Source organism: Perissodus microlepis, chromosome 7 (genome assembly GCF_051167445.1).
Source record: "Perissodus microlepis isolate ML-2025 ecotype Zambia chromosome 7, ASM5116744v1, whole genome shotgun sequence".
NCBI lineage: Eukaryota > Metazoa > Chordata > Actinopteri > Cichliformes > Cichlidae > Perissodus > Perissodus microlepis.
In genome coordinates this window covers 53641473-53658728 of record NC_140467.1, presented here as the reverse complement: position 1 = coordinate 53658728, position 17256 = coordinate 53641473, and the positions used below count along the sequence as shown (strand labels likewise).

Genomic DNA, 17256 nt, shown 5'->3' with positions numbered 1-17256 from the left:
CATTTGCACTATAAAAGTCCAAAAGCCAGAAAAAGTATTACTGGGAAAGCAACTCAAAAGATAAAATTTGTTTAATCAGTTGATTACTCAGTCACTTCTTTCATCTCCCATCCAGCCTTTTGTTTTCGTTGGTGTTCTTGCCCATCAATATTTTATTACTTTTTGCCACAAAGCAAAATGGCTGGCTGCTGATTAACAAAGAATATAACTACACCATTGTCCAATAAGCAGAACTGTATTTGGAGAACAGAAAGCATGAAATTATGAAAAAAATTATGCACATTTACAGCAATAAAGAGAAAAAAAACCTTGGAAAATATTTTCTGTTCAGTGAAAAGGTTCACAGTGTTATAAAGCAAATAAATTGAGATTTTTAGGCAGTTACGTGACTATAATGTACAAAATGTTTTTTTTCACTCAAAGTCTGTGCAAGTTGCGTCCAAAGTACACATAGCAAACAGCTACAATTCTACAATTCCTTATTTTCAGATTCAGACACCGCAACATAAAAATGTATCCTAATGTAATGTATCCTAATTTCCCCTTGGGGATAAATAAAGACTCTCTGATTCTGAAAATGTGCACTTAAAAGAGCTATATAAACAGTGGTTTTCATGAGGTTAAAAGTAAGAAAAAACAAATTACGCAGACAACTGACAAAAAAAAAACAACGGATTAAACCCTGACAGAAATAATGCAGCATTATCAATAATTATACACAGACATTCACTTGAAACTATTGTCAGATATGAAATTAAATGGACAACCTCAGCAACATTTTTTAGTCACAGCATCACACACATAGAATTTTTTGGTTTGCATTCAATCAAATTATAAAGCTACAAAGTGACAGCCAGCTTAAAGGGTGGTACATAGACAGAACTGTGGTCTGGCTGGGTAGAGGGGTATTTGGGTTTTTTATTAAAGTTAGGGATTTATTAAAGTTAGCCGTGCTATTTATCCTAGTTCCTTAATATCCAGCTAAGCTAATCACCCAAATTTAACCCTGGAGAACCCATGGGGTCAGAGCCGACCCCATTGGTTTTCTAGGGAAACCATGGGGTCAAATTTGACCCCATGGGTTCTCCAGGGTTAAGAGTGTAGCCTAGGGAGTGGTGAGCACTCATATAGCAATGTGAGACTAATTGGCATGGGTGATGAAGATTGCTGGCAGTCACTGTGAAATCAACTGCTAAAGAATTATTCACTAAGGCCTAAAGACATGTTAATGACACACTGTCAACCTCTATTCACTAGGGAAAAGTGTACACTCTTAACCGGTTGGAAAGTAGTTGCTAGAAATTGCTGACAATTGTTAGCATGACATTGGTTGCATAGGGGTATATGGTGCAGCACCGGAAAACTTGCAATTGCTTCAGTTGCTAGCATTGATCTAAGTGTGCTAGTAGTTTACATTGAAGACGCTAACTTGTCTGCAATCACTCACAAAACTACTCACTAAGCAGTAGCAAACCAGAAATGTAGACAATTCACCTTCAAAGTATAAATTGCAGATTTTGAAATGTGTTGGTGTAGAAGTCAGGGACAACTTTCACTCTGAAAGCAAACATTCTCCATTTCCAGTTTGCATCACATTTTTTTAAGATTTACTATAGCTCAGCAAATTGCAAGTCATATATATATATATATATATATATATATATATATATATATTGGTGACCGGACTCTGGGCCGCGTGACCAAGGATTTAGGTAACTGAATACACCAGTGAGATAACATTTTAATCTAACTCCCCCTTACAAAATGAAATAAGGTATTCCTATTAAAGATGAAACATTGTGGTCATTTGCTTTGGACTTTAAAGCTTTAAGAAACCACACATTCAAAACAGAAACTGTTGACAGATGTGTTTTCTTCCAGTTATTGTCGTTGAACAGATTTCAAAAGGCGGGGAAAGCTTGATAAGCTCATGGTTTTGACTGCATTCAGCATCAACTTGCAACATCAAGTGCTCATTTTCAGCACTGGTGATGTAGAGATGGCGACAGCAGTTCAGTATTTGTGCTGCAGTACAGGAATTTCTCAGAGGTTTTCAGCTGTAGCCATCATTCCATTCCATGACTTTATCATATTCTTGGATCTTCTGTTTGATGTGTGATAGCTTGTTCTTCAGATACTCACAACGCTCTTTCTTTTCTAGGAAAGTGGGATCCTGTAAAGGTAAGGCAGAAACAGCGATCAGATTATAGTCTGTTCTTTAACCACCAAAAGACAAAGCCAAAAGATAAACTCCTAAATCTGACATTGCTGTCCATCAAAAACATTGTGCAACGCTGTTGCAATAGGCAACATGTTGCTTCATTACAACACTGTGGTTTTCGATGACTCCATAGATAGTCCTGCTATCCCAAATACTCAACACAACAATAACTACATTCTAAAATTACACAATATCCGTGGAGATTAGTAGACCTTTTCATAACAGACCTCTTGACTTGTAAATGCAAAAAAAGCACATGTAGAATTAATGATGGCTGAAGTTACAATATACTATGTCAGTGGATCCTCTCCCAAAAGGAATCAGGCCAGCATTAACACCTGATACATTACAGCAGAGACAGCAAATCTTTTTGATTTTGATTATAAATTTGACAGGTTATCATATCCCAGTGACCATTGAAACTAAAGTTAATTTAGCTTCAAAATAACTGAACAAAAAAAATTTGTTGCAGAGGGTCACTTTTTGAAGGAATGATAAGAATCCTGTGCTTTTCCTGCAAACTCTTAAAAAAGTTCTTCTGTCTACAGCTTTTGGCTCACTTTTGTTTCTCTGGACTTTTTTCCAGCTGTATTTGACATAGAAAGAGCTTCCAGTTTTTTTCCGAGGTGTACGCACAGGACCTTTGTCGACCTTTAGCCCTTCAAAGCTCCGTTAAACCTGATCATTTATGGAGCAATAAAAAAATATGTAAGAGCAATAAAAGATATGTCTGTAAAAATTACACCATGTTTAATCAATAAAGACTTTATAAAGGTATAAAAAAGTATCAGAGGGCTGTGGACCTGAGAACATTTCCATTCAGTTTAATTAAACTTTATTTATATAGCACCTAATCAAGAAAAGTCCCCTTAAGGTGTTTCATAAAAACCCTACAATGTAAGAGTGAAAACCCTTGAGAAAACAAAAAAAAAGCACATAGCAGCAGTGGGAAGGAAAGATTGTCTACATGTTGCAACTGTTTACTGTCACCAGGGGGCAGTGTCACAAACAAACTGTCTTTGTCATGCAATCCTTGTTGATGATCTGTAATGTTTTCTTTGGGTTTTTTTTTTTTTTTTGCTCCTCCCTTGTTTATGGTTAATGTTGCTGTTGCACAGTTTCAAAGAAAGGAAAAGCGTTTTATGGTAATTAAATTTTTATGGAAAGTTTCGGGTCACTATTCTGCTAAAAGACCCATCTATGACTATGGTTCTCATCCATTTTAAAGCACATAGCTGCTCCCCATGTAAGTTAAGCCATCACCATTAGCAGAAAGTGGACAGGTGTGCTTTCTACACATGATGAGTTCAGATCAGGAATATCTTTAAATGACTGACTGACTGTAATCAATGCGAAAGAGGGACACTATTAATATGTGAGCGCCAAAATTTTGGCTGGGTTGTAGGGGTTTCAATATTTAGTTCACTCAGTGACAAGGAAATCAATTTGTAACTTCTGTAATGTGTTTTTATGGAATTTTTTGGTCGACAATCTGTCTCTTCTCCATTAAAATGAAACTAAGAAGAAGTAGAGACTGTTTATACTTTTGTAAGTGAAGAAAATCACAAATTTGGTAGGGAAATAATTACTTCCCCCCATTGTATAAAACACTAACAAGACAATAAGCTCACATTTTTCTTCCTCTGGTACTCCTGGAGGATTCTGTTAATGCGATCCACCTCCTACAAGAACAGAAAGAGAGGCATAGTTAACTCAAACACTGAAACTCAGTATGAAAATGAGTTGCAGTGACGCAGTACCAGCAGCTTTCTGATGAGAGTGAGGAATTTCAGGGTGGAGGGGAAATGCAGAGGGGACAGGAAGTCCAAACAGGGGAAGTTACGGGATGAGGAAATGAGGTACAATTTCAAAACAAAAAGACAGAGTGTAATATTCCAAACATGCAATCAAAATGCATCCTTATTCCATTTAGTTTCATTTGATTCCTGAGTGGGTTTGCTTGTTTTAGTTTAGCTTTTATAGTTTAAAATGTTTAATTTTAGTTTCATTTTATTAGTTTCAGTGTAACCTATTAGTGCCTTTTATTTTTAAAATAATTACTGTATTTATGCCAAATGCAACAAGCAAAATTTAAGGGAGTCGGTGGCTAACTCAGTCTTGTAGACATCTAAACACATCCAAAAAGGCCTCAATGGGTAGTTTAAGCTTAATGTGAAGCTGTGCTAAGCAAATCAACATCAGTTCTTGTTAAATTAAATTTAAGAGGTGTATATAAGCAATCACCATCTGGTTGGTAGGGTGCTGAGGTAAACTGCCCATCATAGCGTCCATCTCATTAAACTTCTTGAGGGTTGCCTGCACCTCTGAGTGGAGCTCTTTGTATTCTGCGTACTGGTCGTTAAACACGGCCCGGTACTGGTCCCGCTCCTCATCTGACCGGATCACTGGGTACTTACTGTAGGAAACAGGAATACAAAGAGCACAGTTTTAATGTCACAAGATGTTTTATCTTTTCCTAACCATATTTAAGTTATACATGGCGATTATGGCGATAAAGATCCAATATGCTATCATGGTTGTGTTTTCTATTTATAGTGTTTTACTATTCATTTATTTCATTAAATGAAATAAGTATTTTTTTTGTCTGAAATATGAGAAAGATTTAAAGTTTCATAAGTGTTTAAAAAAATGGTAAATAGTTAGACAAATTAGAAAAGCTTAATATGTGATTTATTTTCATGGAGTTTTAATTGCCTTGTACATCTATGTAAGTCTATGTGTGTATATTGGTTTATCAGTTTTCTTTGTATTTACAAATGTGTTCCGAGTAAACAGCTGTATTTAATGCACGCTGTGAAAGGAAAAACTTCAGTGTTAATCAAAAATTGCTGTTCGGTTGCTGGAGGACAAGATGTGGTGGACAAACTGATATTCATCTACTACTGAAACACCTATATTACAAATAATACACTTCATGGTAACTGACAAAATGATTGCCAGTTTATATTAAAACCATTTGCTAGTTGAGTTTCAGTGTGTTTGACTTTGTAAAAACAAAATCAGTGCAAACGAAATAGAAAACTCACAGAAAACATTTACTATTAGAAAAGCATTATACATGCTTCCCCTAGGCAGTATCATTAGAAGACATAGCATACATTTTCACTGCTATGCTGATGACACCCAGCTCTATCTGTCCATGAAGCCAGATAACACACACCAATTAGTTAAACTGCAGGAATGTCTTAAAGACATAAAGACCTGGATGGCCGCTAACTTTCTGCTTCTTAATTCAGATAAAACTGAGCTTATTGTACTCGGCCCTGAAAATCTTAGAAATATGGTATCTAACCAGATTCTTACTCTGGATGGCATTACTTTGGCCTCCAGTAACGCTGTGAGGAACCTTGGAGTCAGACTGCTTTCTTCCATTTGCACAACATCTCTAAAGTTAGAAATATCCTGTCTCAGAGTGACGCTGGAAAACTAGTTCATGCATTTATTACTTCCAGGCTGGACTACTGCAATTCATTATTATCAGGATGTTCAAAAAACTCGCTAAAAAGCCTTCAGCTAATCCAAAATGCTGCAGCAAGAGTACTGACAGGGACTAGAAGGAGAGAGCAGATTTCTACTGTTTTGGCTTCCCTTCATTGGCTTCCTGTTAAATCCAGAATTGAATTCAAAATCCTGCTCCTCACATACAAGGTCTTAAATAATCAGGCCCCATCTTATCTTAATGACCTTGTAGTACCATATCACCCTATTAGAGCACTTCGCTCTCGCACTGCAGGCTTACTTGTTGTTCCTAGGGTATTTAAAAGTAGAATGGGAGGGAGAGCCTTCAGTTTTCAGGCCCCTCTTCTGTGGAACCAGCTTCCAGTTTGGATTCGGGAGACAGACACTATCTCTACTTTTAAGATTAGGCTTAAGACTTTCCTTTTATATATACTTTCCATATAGTTAGGGCTGGACCAGGTGACCCTGAATCCTCTCTTAGTTATGCTGCAATAGACGTAGGCTGCCGGGGGATTCCCATGATGCATTGAGTTTTTCCTTTCCAGTCACCTTTCTCACTCACTGTGTTAATAGACCTCTCTGCATTGAATCATATCTGTTATTAATCTCTGTCTCTCTTCCACAGCATGTCTTTATCCTGTTTTCCTTCTCTCACCCCAACCGGTCGCAGCAGATGGCCACCCCTCCCTGAGCCTGGTTCTGCCGGAGGTTTCTTCCTGTTAAAAGGGAGTTTTTCCTTCCCACTGTCGCCAAAGTGCTTGCTCATAGGGGGTCATATGATCTGTATCTACTTGAGGCGACTTTTGTTGTGATTTGGCGCTATATAAATAAAATTGAATTGAATTGAATAGATATGTTTATGTTTAAGTGTGTGCAGGTGTGATTTTCCCTCGTCTTCTGTGATGTCTGAGCCTTTTTATTTAACATTTGAAAGGAACAACTGCAGATTGACTGTGTACTGTATCTACTTTTGTCTGACTCTCTTGACTTTTTTTTCTATTTTCTAGGTAACACTTACGCAATGTAGTCTGGCACTATAACAGGTTTAGGAATGTGCCCCGAAGGTATCGCTCCCTGCAAAACCTTTGCAAGAACTGCTTTTGGTGCAGTATGGATGGGAACCACTGAAGAGCCCTGGACCTTTTCTGGAATTCTGGGAGCAGGAGCAGAATCTGTTACCATCTGCAGAGACACAGCAACATGTTTACTGGATTACTGTAATACTTACAGAGAAATCATCAAACAAGCCTTTATTCTTTCTGCATTCCATCTTTAATGTGTGAAGTCTTTTCTTACAGAATCCTTACCAATGACTGCACAGCTCGTATGTTTGATGGCTGCATCTGCACATGTAAAATATATAAAAATATAATTCATTAACATGTGATTTATATTTTTTACATCTCTATGTTTTACTTTTGAGCTGCCATTAAACCCTACAATAACAATAGGAGTTTGTAAATTTTGTTTTTGCTCCGTTATTTTTAAAATGTTGTCTTGTGTGCCTACTGAGCTCATATGTCTTGAATTGACGCCAAATATGTTTATTTTATTTTTATATAAACCCCTCAAATGGACCACAAGCCCACTGGCTTAGTGTGAAAAGCAGGACTATACATCCAGCACACATGTATTTAACCCTCATTCAGGGTTTTGCAAGCAAGGATACTAAAGCTACAACTACAAGCTAGCTAATCTGTACTATTAACCAACTGTTGCCATTAGCCATTACAAAAATACCATAAAGAAATTTAAAAAATAATTAATAACCAATTAAACTACATTAATACCTATTTGTCTGATATTCTTCCACTTGTAAACAATAATTATGGAAGGCTTAATTGTTCTTTGCTACATGTGAACAATGTTAACTGTGATTAGGCGCTTACTTGCAAATGACTTAAGAAATAAACTCCCTGGTGTCTCCCTCTCTCTTTTCACCCACTATGTGAGCACAGAGTACCTACACAAACTGTCCCTCACAATTACAATTTCAGTAGGTTAACAGTGCTTCCAATTTTAGTGCATAACTAGGCAAAATGACTAGTGTAGTTATGACCAGTGGCATAAATCATCTCCTTTACATCTCCGAATTAAAAACGGTCACTTGCATGTTGCACAATTAATAAAAGAGAAAGAATACAAGGCAAAACTAGAGTGAACTATGTGTACCCCTTTTGGCAACACATGGGCAGGACTGGCAGACCCCACCCACTCACTCACTCACTCACTCCCCTGGAGCTTGTGTGCAAATTATGTGGTTTGTTGTTGCAGTGCAGTCTGCGTCTGCATGTGTGGACATGTTTGAGACTGTTTTTAAGTTATCAAAGTGAAGAACTCTTGACTGAATGTAAGGAATCCCTAGACCCAATTTCATAAACAGAGCAAACCTAAACAAAGCAAGCTTACCTCCTGGCCGTACCTCTCCCGGTATTTACGTGCAGCTTCGTGTCTCCACAGCTTGAGGCACACAATGGCTCCAATCAGATACACGAGCATTGTGACAAAGAGGAAGATAATGGCAGCAATCTGGCCTGCTTCCGTTCTGCAGAACGCTCCGTTAATACCATTGTTGAACATTGGGTAGGAGCAGAGACCTCCACGATTTGTGTCTCGAACATAGACAATGCCTGGAGAATAAAAATATTCTATTATATATGCAGTTCAAAAACTGATTTAAAAAGAGACTGAATATTTAATTCATTTTAATTTTAAAATCATTACATTATACCACCAGACAAAGTTATGCACTGGAATTACCTCAGTTTTACCTGAATCTATTTTTTTTACTTGATGCTTCAATCCCTGCAATACTGTATTTCTAAGCACAGCAAATTAATCAGAGTTGTAGTTAATATTAACATATCTGACTTCTTTATATTTGCAATTCAGTGTCTGGTTCTATAGAGAGTATGAGAAGTATATGACATGACCCAGAACCCCAAATCACAGCCTTTATCTTTCTCTTTCCTTTGTCAATTTTCACACACCCTTGGGTTAGTGATTAACTCAGACTGACTCCACATATATATTGAGAACCAAGTTGTCATTAACCCAAGTATACCTAATAGCTTCACTTCAACCTTGCTACAATGGCAAAATAGTTGAACTGAAAATTGTTTTCTCTTTTACATTTTTAACTGCATTCCACCAATAACTGGGTTTGAAATACAGGACTTGCCTATTAATGAGTTTTCTATCATGCATCATAACCGCTTAAGCTTTAATTAAGAGGGAGTACTGTGCCAATTTCTAGCTTGATATTGTTTATTTCTGGACTCTATTAAAGAAGATTTCTATGATTCACAGTTTAAAATAATCATTCATACTGGGCCATGGTGCATTTCTCAGTTCACTGTCTGCACAAAACAAGATGTTTTTAGGTCCCCGGAACAACTTTCACTGTATATAAAAGATGAATGTAGGCATTGAAAAGTGACCCACTGACTTCTGGACTATGCATTTTGAAATTAATGCATAATTTTTAAGTCCTTAGTTGTCAAAGGACTCTTGGCAAACTTGGTTAGCAAGCCACAGAACACACTGTAAAGAGTTCAACTTTCTTCTAATTTCAAGAACATACAGCTGTCTGGGTAAAAATCCAAGTAACTACACCTAGAATTGCTTTAACAAAATTTATCAGGTTGAGTAAAAACAAACAAAACAGTAAAATTCCAAGATTTTAGCACGGCAGTCTATGGTGATGTCTGGGTACTTTCTATAACCCTTGCTGTAAAGTTTTCAATGAAATTACATTGATGGTGTCTACCACGCTGAAAAAAACTATTTAAAAATATTATTTTAAACAACAGATTCTCTGAATAATCCACTGAACTGTCTTCACTGACAAGATGCAGCTATGTTTCCTACCTGCTGCCATGTACAGCAATGCCAAGGCCAAGTTTATGATAAACTCAGTCAAAGGCCACCAGGAGGAGTCCAGCAGGATGGTGCGGTAGTACATGGTCATCCCGAGCACTAACATGATCACAGTTACCACCCATGCCAGCCCTGCCACTACCAACACAAAAGGGGTTTTGGGGCCTGTGTAGTAGTAGGTCCCGTCTATGCTGCCACCATAGTAACCTGCTCCATAAGCTCCACCAGGAGACGAATATCCAAACATGTTGAACCACTCATTGTCTTTGTGGATATAAGCACAGACACAGGCAAATACACCTGCTCCCAGCAGCAGCTCCACACAGCCCAGAATCCTCAGCAGTCCTGCCCAGGACTTCATGTAGGCATAGCGCTGATGGTACTCCTGCACTCGCTCACTGTAGGTCAGACCTGTATGGTAGGTGTGCCCAGACACAGAGTCGTGCCCATCCCTTGCTTCCAGAAGCTCTTTGCGTGAATTGTAGCTGCCGCCTGATCCGCCATATTTATCTTGGAATGACGCAGGAAGAGAGGGGGAGTGTGGGGGGGAGCAGCGAACTCCGTCTGTTGTGCTGTTGTTATTGCTTGAAGACGTAGGCATGGACCACGTCTTTTTACTACTGCGATTGCTTCCTCTGAAGAAGTTCTTCCATGAGTTGGGGATAAAGCGGTGGACTGGTTTGATGTCAATGGCAGGATCAGGCTCTGGATCAGTGTTGTCTTCACTTCCACTGGGGTCAAACTCAGGGCCAACAGGAGGCTGAGCAGGCAAAGGCGGAGGTGGAAGAGGGTCGGTGCTCTGAGCAAGATGAGGAGCTCTCTGCTCTCTCAGGGGCTGTTGATCATAGGAGTCTGATCGGGGTAAAGAGCTGGGTACCTGGTCATAGTGGGGCGCATGGCGGACACGCTCAGTGCGTCCGTAAGAGCCTCCTCCATAGGACATGAGGATGGTGATGGTCCCTAAATGCACAGACATGTTTATAAGTAAGTATTTGGTGTACAGTGAGATATATATATATATATATATATATATATATATATATATAACAGACAGCGCCTTCTGATCCTGTTAATTGTAACTTCTCTTAACAATTCATCACTGAGCAAGTCCATTAATTTTTGAGACTTGAAACATAGTTGACTGGTTGAATAAACACTCCCTAATTAAGTATTCAATGAAGTGTGATCCATCAAGTAATTATGAAGTGTGCATTTGTTTTAGCTTCATTCTTATTATCAACTTAAATAACAGAAGAAAGAAAAAAAGGAGAAATAAAAAAGGAAGAAAAATCAAATGAAGTCTCAGATTGATGATGATCTCATAAATGATACTCAAGCCCAACATTCACGAGGAGAAAAAAAGTACACCAAACTAAAAAAGATAAGCCCCAGAGTACCAGAAGCCACCAGCAAAAACCCTCTTCATACAAAAAGCCCTTGTGATTTATGATGTTATCCAAGCCTCCTCCATGCAAGCTGAATAAAGACTGTATTTTTGTGCTGCAAACAAGTATGGAGCATGAATTCCCCTGTTGCCTCAATAAGCTATTCAGGAATGCTTTACTTACTGCAAGCTGCTACTGCAGACAGCACAAAAATACATTCTTACTAACTAATGAGCCTTTGAAAGACAGTTTCTTGTGGCAGATTTGATCTTGAGAGGTTAAAAAAAGTATGCTTGAATACCTCGTTTACACGCAGTCACTCAACACGACTTACATTGGCTTGCAGGTCAGAATGCAAACCTTGTATGACTATACAGTGTACAGATGAATCACCTGTAGAGACAGACAAGGGAAGATATGAAGATGAGTTGTAAACTCCATGCTTTGATCAACTGTCTTATCATTTAATGCACTGTACTTAGGCTGAAGCTAAACTGGCGAAAGCTGGCAATGTTTCTCACACAAGCACATTAACCTTACCTTAGTTTGAAAGTTCAGTCTCTGCTAACCAGCTACTTCTGTTCCCTCTCGCCTCTCCAGCCAAAACTAACATAAATTGAGTTGCCAGTCAGCGAGTGCCTTTCACCTGACCATCTCAGAATCGGCTGTTTTTTGTATGACCTAATTATGCTTAATGAAACTATTAAACAATCAAAATTTTACTGTTGTACTATGAGAACTATCCAAGGTACAGGACCTTAAAGTACACTGGGGTGGACATAGCTCTAGAGTTGTCACATCACTAGAATTTCAAACTCTATACCCATACCCAGGAAATGACTTGCTATTCGATACCATTTTCAATATCACTGGGAAGATGTTGACTCTGCCCTGCAACAACATAAGTAATGAGGAAGAAGTCACATTAACTAGTTAATGTTCAACTAATTTCACCATTGTGAAAAAGATGTAAAATAAAAAGTGTAACAGGTTCACTTTAAGCTTTCTCAGAGTATTGACCAATCAAACGTCTCCTTTGGTTCAGGCTTATCACAACTGGTCAATGCAAGGAGAAATTTTCTTTTAATATCACATAAAGGGTCAATAATGAAAATAACTGTCTTATTAATTTATTTAACAGATTATTATCATCAGCCGTAGAGTAGTATTTTAAATTCTAGTATGGTATTCATAGCTGGAGTAAAGGACCTGAATTCTTGAGCTGTGACTAAACTGTAGAGTAGCGGCTCACGACGAGGACTGTTAGTTCACTTTTGACTTTATCACCAGTTCAAGTCAGACAGATGCCTGCTACTGTTATCACGAAGCTGTTCCTAAGCTCTACTTGCTTTAATAATAAACAGGTAACGAGAAAATAGGATCACTTTGTAGTCCGTATCAAATGATATCACTGCGCGCATGGAAGGAGGCCTGGACCTGTGGACTTCATAGTTTGAGCTGGCACACAGCCAGAGGGTTCGGGCAAGAGAACAGGTCAGCCCAATATTCTGGTCTGACTCTATGTTAAGCTAAAATCGTTTTCAACATAGTTTGGAGACCGCGATATGAGTTTTTCTTCCGAACACAGCTGTTTTCACATGTTTGGCTGAGTGAACAGGAGGTAAATTTCACTCGAGCACTCAACAATTTGACTCAGCCTTCTGTTTACCGCCTACTTTTCGACATAAAAACTTTTATTCCGACACACCAACCGACTCCTTCTATTATTCTGCGAAACACATAACTCCGCGCTCTGTGTAGTGGAACCATCGCGTTGGAGGTCGCTTACCTTATTCGCTTTCCTTCCTTTTCCCGTTCTTCTCTCTCCCATTTCAGTAACGTTAACCACAGGTTTCACTCGAAGGCAAGCACGTGACTCGCCCATCCCTTTGACGTCACTACACAGAGGAGCAGTTTACCTGGTTGGAAAAAAGAGAACAGCAGCAGCTCACCTGACGCCACCACAAACTGACGCTGGCTCATTTAGATCTTCATCCATGTAGACGCTACCACTTTAATCTGCAATATAATAATAAAGTGTCACTGCTGCTGCTGTCTGGACAGTAATCAAATATAAGACATACTGTGCTTTCATTAAGGTCACTGAATACCACGCTAATAACACAACAATAACAGAGAGAACTGGTCCTAGCTGGCAGCTTTATGAACTGCGCGGAATTTGAACTGTTGACATTTCTCCTTAGATGTACAAAGAAAAGTAAATGATCAAGGACAAAGTATGACAAAGTTCTCAAAGACAGCTAAAAAGACACGTATGACAACAGAGAGATCCAGTATACCTACACAGAGACATAATTTTCACAACGAGACAGAATGGTTAATAGAACACGTCAGTGACAAAACAACGACACAATGATACACACTTAAATGATTATTTTTATTTTATTTATTTTGTACTGTAAAATTAATATTTTGTCGAGGGGGTGCAAACCTAGAATTAAATATAGCATATTATTAATTCGTAAAGATAAAGGTGGCTTCTCTCACACAAGTCTCCGAGATTGCTACTTTGCTGCTCATCTCAAAATAGTTATACAATGGTGTGATGATACTTGTGAGGCCCAATGGAAAAGAAATATATAATATGTGTGGGGTCATTCCAATACAAGCCCTGATAGGAGATCAGAAACTGACAACAGCTTGTCAGAAAGAACTGAATCCCTTGGCATCTTTTACATTGCTTATTTGGTTTGATTGAGTAAAAGAACTAAACCTAAGGAACCACATTTTCAAGTACTTAAGTGGGTGGCTTATGACTCTGAGTTTAAACCAAACCAAATGGATTTAAAATTTAAAAACTGGTCACATAAAGGGATTAATGTATATTGTGAAATTATGGATAAGAATGGCCTTCAAAGTTTTCAAATATTAAAAAAAATATATGAGCTAGCAAAAAGTGACTTTTTCAGATTCCTACAATTACAGCAATATTTGTCCTCAAAAGTGACTAAAGAAATTAATACACAACCTAATGAAATAATGAATCTGATTTTGCAAACATACTTTGAGGGATGTAAGTCAATAATCTCTAAACTCTACCAGAGTATATTAAAAAGTAGGGGAACATCAACAGATTATATTAAAAAAAGATGGGAGAAAGAGTTGTCCACTGTTATATCTTCTGAACAATGGGACAATATGTGTGAGACTGCTACTTCAACCTCATCTTCTGCCAACTGGCAAAAATTTAGTTGGAAAAACTTGGTATGATTTTTCATAACACCAAAACAACAAACAGGGGGAAATTCCTCATGCTGGGGGAGCTGTGGGAAACTGTTGCAAACCATACCAACATATTCTGGTCTTGTCGAAAACTCTCTAAATTTTGGGGAGATGTCAAAGATAGAATAGACTATAGGCTTTAAATCAAAACAACGGTCCGTCATAACATTTTATTTAGGAGACTTACCCGAAGAATTAATTAATTAATATACTGACCCCACTGTTCTGGATGACTGGTTGAGCGTTGTTGAGGAGATTCATAAAATGGAAAAACTTACATTTTGGTTAAGGTTGCAAGCTAATATTTATACCACAAGATGGTGTAATCTCCCTCACACACACACACACACACACACCTTTTTTTTTCTTTCCTGTTTGCGCCTACTCACAGCTATATAAACTTCTGCAGGCCTCTCCTAGGCTGCTCATACATCTGTATATGAGTTGTCAATTCATGAAAATAATGTCATGTTCTCATTGCCAGAATTGCTTTGTAGGGAAAAAGCTGTGTTTTTCAGTCGACTGCTTGTTTTGTTGTTTGTTGTTTGTTTGTTGTTTTCCTTTTCTGTTATAAAAATATTTAAAACCTTTATATTAAAAACTAAGTAATAAAAACATTTTATATTCTGTTTTGTCTTGTTTGTTTGTTTTTTAATGGAAGAACTGTGCAGACTGCTTAAAGCTGCTTGAGAGTTTGAAGAGTGCACGATATTGTTAAAGGCACCAAATGAGGGGACTTCATCTGGCGCAGCCAAACTAAAAAGGTAAAAATAAACAGAATATATTCAGCAAAATGGAAACCCAAACACCAGAGGAAGAAGCGTGGGACCCAATCGGGGGCCTTGGCAACAATGTTGGCCCAATCCACACTTTATACCCAGTGAAGGGCCTTGGCAGCAGTAGCCCAATGCCTAATTTATACCCAGTGATAGCAGACCTCCATTTAATATGAGAGATAGGTTGCTGCACTAAGATTCCAACTGCAGGAATCTCAGCACATTCAGCCAAAAAGTCATTACAAAATGGTTGCTGCAAATCACAAAGCTGCCAAGTGTAAAACCCATAATGATTGGCTTCGCTTGCAGTTAAAGTGCTGCAGAGAAAATGCAGAAAAATACATTCTCGAGCTCCAAGAACAGCTGGAAGAGGCTCACAGAAACAGGCCTGAGTCCAGCACAGAGGAGAACTCTCTGAGGAGAGTGATGCTCCTGTTGAAGAGAGCAACACAGCTAACACTGCTGTGGAGCTGAGTGTGAAGGCTTCAACACAAACCACAGAGGCTCCACACAAAGACTCCAGAGCTGAAAATAACTGGAGGGAGAAGCTGAATTGGAATCCAATGTAAGAAACAGCAGGAGGAGATTGAACAGCTCCGTGAGCAACTCCTCAAAGTAAAAAAAGATATAGAAGAGGAAGTTGCAGAATGCAAGAATAAGAACAACAAGCCCACTGTGAGTTCACAGACCTCAAAATCAAACTCTGCACCAGTAAAGCCCTTTGTGAAAAAAAAATCAATTGAAGGCGCAAAACTTTTAACAAGAACTGGAAAAGACCGAAGCTTCCTAATGGAAACTGTAGATAAGCAAAACCAGGAGAACACAAACATAAAAAACAAACTCCAGGAAGCAGAAGAAGAAAAGATAATACTGCAGCAGACTGTGCAGTCTCTGGAAGAGACAATGAAAAACCAAGAAGAGTCCAACGTTACCAAACCAGATAATTGGCAACATGATCCCAATTCAAACAATGTATCCAATGATGAGTTGTCACAAACAGAACCCAATCCAAACTTTATACCTAATGATGGGTTGTGGCAACCAGAGCACAGTGCCCACTTTATACCCAATGATGGGCAGTGGCATTACTAAACTAGATCATTCTCAGGCCCAAAATGAGACACTCCACGAGAATGTGCAAGAAAAACACATAAAGGAGGCCAGCAATACCAAACAAGAAAATCCAGAGGCCAAAGATGAAAACATGTCCAAAAAGAAAAAGAACAAGAAGCTCTGCTGGCTGCTTAGACTATTCACTTAACTGACTTCAACTCCATTTCCTATAAAATAATCAGTTATACACCACTAAATATTAATAGCAAATAACTGTGTTAACCAGAGAGTTACTTCCAGTGCCTAAAGGTCAATTTTAAGGCATATTTGCTTTAATTTTCTGACATATATAACCCCCTCCCCCCAAACCACAGCAAATGCCCACCCGTTCCCCAGCCTGGTACTTTGGGATGTTTTCATTTCCACTGTCGCCAAGTGCTTGCTCACAAGGGATTGTTGTTTTTTATCTTTAATTCAGTTGTATGAAAATTCTGCTGAATTGATTCACTTCCGCTTATCCTTTTCAGGGTCGCAGGGGGCACTGGAGCCTATCCCAGCTGTCTTAGGGCGAGAGGCAGGGTACACCCTGGACACCAGATCAACACATAGACCCACTTTCACACCTATGGGCAATTTAGTGTTTCCAATTAACCTAACCAAACACAGGAAGAACATGGAAACTCCAAACAGAAAGACCCTAGCCTGATGGTGGAATTGAACTGAAGACCTTCTTGCTGTGAGGCAATAGTGCTAACCACCTTAACTTAACACTAGAAATAAATATCTACTGTTGATAACCTTTGGAGCAATATTAATGAAATCCATATAACAACATGCCTGGCTCAATGGTTCATGGAACTATTAACAGTTACTGCACAAAAATATTATGCATTATTGATTTCAATATATTGATTTTTGTATCTTGCTACTAGCTAGCACTAAGTCCAGTTTTCAGAGTTTCAAGACCAACTTGAACAAGAAGAGTTCACTTCTGCCAGCTATTTGTCTTGGGGCTTCTTTGTGAATGACAATTCATCCCACAATCATCGTGTTCTTTGTGCTACTGGTATAAACCACCAGTCTCTGTGATGCCCAGTGTTAAATAAAGGTTTGTTATTTTACAAATTTTTGGTTATTTTTATGGATATCAGATGACCACATTTAGAACATAATTACAGAAATTTAAAAAAATCACATTGTTTAAGTATGGAAAAAAAAC

General features: G+C 38.4%; 1 protein-coding gene across 6 annotated transcripts; it reads right to left on the bottom strand.

Moving 5' to 3' along the window:
• Window positions 1-53: 53 nt before the first annotated feature.
• marveld2a (MARVEL domain containing 2a) lies at window positions 54-15328 on the bottom strand. 6 transcript variants are annotated; one of them, XM_084935964.1, is made up of 9 exons: window positions 11506-15328; window positions 11267-11358; window positions 9572-10540; window positions 8111-8331; window positions 7009-7044; window positions 6720-6883; window positions 4466-4637; window positions 3853-3903; window positions 54-2173 (listed from the first exon to the last, which is right to left on the bottom strand). In XM_084935964.1, the coding sequence occupies exons 3-9, from the start codon at window positions 10521-10523 to the stop codon at window positions 2054-2056; spliced, it is 1716 nt and encodes a 571-aa protein (XP_084792090.1). In that variant the 5' UTR covers window positions 10524-10540; window positions 11267-11358; window positions 11506-15328; the 3' UTR covers window positions 54-2053. The 6 variants fall into 6 exon arrangements, with proteins under 6 accessions (XP_084792090.1, XP_084792092.1, XP_084792089.1 ...); XM_084935966.1 differs by having other exon boundaries at window positions 11300-11358; XM_084935963.1 differs by having other exon boundaries at window positions 11267-11856; window positions 12755-15328.
• Between the last annotated feature and the right edge of the window lie 1928 nt (window positions 15329-17256).

Excerpts from the sequence above, each read along its gene's own strand:
- marveld2a (XM_084935964.1), bottom strand. The coding sequence starts at position 10,523 with ATGTCCTATGGAGGAGGCTCTTACGGACGCACTGAGCGTGTCCGCCAT. Across the intron at positions 7,045-8,110 it reads GGGAGAGGTACGGCCAGGAG|ATGCAGCCATCAAACATACG; the intron begins GTAAGCTTGCTT and ends TTACATGTGCAG. Across the intron at positions 3,904-4,465 it reads AGCACCCTACCAACCAGATG|GAGGTGGATCGCATTAACAG; the intron begins GTGATTGCTTAT and ends CTGTTCTTGTAG.